Source organism: Cyprinodon variegatus, unplaced genomic scaffold, assembly GCF_000732505.1.
Source record: "Cyprinodon variegatus isolate N-32 unplaced genomic scaffold, C_variegatus-1.0 Scaffold1395, whole genome shotgun sequence".
NCBI lineage: Eukaryota > Metazoa > Chordata > Actinopteri > Cyprinodontiformes > Cyprinodontidae > Cyprinodon > Cyprinodon variegatus.
The window spans coordinates 122,032-124,010 of NW_015151848.1; the positions used below are offsets into that span (position 1 = coordinate 122,032).

The 1,979-nt window shown below is 44.1% G+C and overlaps 1 protein-coding gene across 1 annotated transcript in view; it reads right to left on the reverse strand.

The window, feature by feature from the left end:
* Window positions 1–1,979, reverse strand: part of LOC107103213 (muscarinic acetylcholine receptor M4-like) — a gene marked incomplete at its 5' end in the record, with an annotated part of 57,388 nt that overhangs the window by 32,084 nt on the left and 23,325 nt on the right. Inside the window, one exon of the mRNA XM_015402786.1 lies at window positions 4–51. Coding sequence (XP_015258272.1) covers window positions 4–51 — 48 coding nt within the window. The remainder of the gene's footprint in view (window positions 1–3; window positions 52–1,979) is intronic.

Below are 1,979 nucleotides of genomic sequence, written 5' to 3' on the forward strand. Positions count from 1 at the left end.
GGCTGGAGGGATAAACGCAGTCGACGAGTCGTTGGGGCTCTCTTTTTCCTCCTGTACAAAACAGTGGGCACAAATTCAAATTCAGTTATGTAATAAATACAGGCCTGAAAGCAGTCTGTCTTCTTTAATTTGATGGAAGATGAAGTTAGCAGTGAAAAACATCTTTCACGATTAATGTTAATCAAGCAGCTACAGTAGCAGTCATTCAAAATGGTCCTTTTCAGTCAAAAGCCCAATGCCAGCAAAATTCCCTCCAACTTCCAGCCACTATCCTGAATATTTTTTTACACTGACTCCACCCTTTCACTGAATTACAGGGTCTGACCAGGAGATGGCGCTGCTCTTTAGATCTTAATGTCCACAAACCATGACAGAAACAATATTTTAGTACAAATATTGATGTTTTAAAAAGGAATTGAAGAGGACCAGCTAAGGACCGGCCAAGAACCAGCCAAGGACCAACCAAGGACCAACCAAGGACCGGCTAAGGGCCAGCCAAGGACCAGCCAAGAACCAGCCAAGGACCAGCCAAGGGCCAGCTGAGCACCAACTAAGGGCCAGCTAAGGATCAGCCGAGGGCCAGCTGAACACCAACCAAGGACCTGCTAAGGACCAACTAAGGACCAACAAAGGGCCAGCCAAAGCCGGCCAAGGACCAGCCAAGGACCAGCCAGTGACCAACCAAGGACTAGCCAAGGGCCAGCTGAACACCAACCAAGGACCTGCTAAGGACTAACTAAGGACCAACCAAGGGCCAGCCAAAGCCGGCCAAGGACCAGCCAAGGGCCAGCTGAATATCAACCAAGGACCTGCTAAGGACCAACTAAGGACCAACCAAGGGCCAGCCAAAGCCGGCCAAGGACCAGCCAAGGGCCAGCTGAATATCAACCAAGGACCTGNAGGACCTGCTAAGGACCAACTAAGGACCAACCAAGGGCCAGCCAAAGCCGGCCAAGGACCAGCCAAGGGCCAGCTGAATATCAACCAAGGACCTGTCAAGAAGCCAGCCAAGGACCAATCAAGGACCAGCCAAGGGCCAGCTTAGCACCAGCCAAAGACCAGCCAAAGACCAACCTAGTCTGATGTAAACATGGAAACTGAACCGGGTTTAGACTGCTTTGATTAGGTAAACCTTCAGAGTTAGCAAAACCATGCAACCTGTATCCAATCTCTTCATGGCTGTCTGAACAACACAGATCCGATTTTTCCCAATGCGACCCAGGCCACTTGGCTCTGTGGTCCTGAATCCGATGAATGTCCGATGTTTTCAAATGTGACGTGCGTCTGAATGGCCAGGTCGCATTCATCCGACCTGGACGACATTAATACCCGACAAAAGTCACTATACTGCGGAAGTGGGAAGAAAAACAATTGCGTCGTCTACTGCACATTTGGGACACTTGCATCGTATGAATGCAGATTACACAGGAGATCTCATACAAGTCGCATATATTTGAAAATGAGAATGGCTACGCAAAAAAAAAATCGTATTTCACAAAAAAAAATCGGAATTGGAGATCTTAGCATAAGCCTTCAACTTCACAGCAAATATGATCTAGAAATAATTAAAAGAAAATTTTAATGAAGTGTATTTACCCTTAATTGAGCAGCCCAGAGCATAACAGGGCCATCCCCATGTTTCACAGTAGGGACAATCTTTTGTTCTTGATCGGCAAATAAGCAATAAGATATACAATAGTTTTTTTCTTATTTTCTTTTTTTTTTTTTCTTATTTTCAATGTAAATTGTCTTGTTCCTTTGGCAAAGTTTCTCACTTAAGCCCTCAATTTAAGAACAAATGCACTTATTTAAAATAAAAATACTTATTTAGACCTACTTTTTTTCTTTAGATCTAACTGTTTTACAGTAATGTATGTTAGATTGAGTTCAGCTCATGAATTTAGTTCATGAATTCAGAGAAAAGCTTCATCTTCAAGCATTTCCCAGTTTATAAAATGATGTGTTTTCTCTTGAAGGAA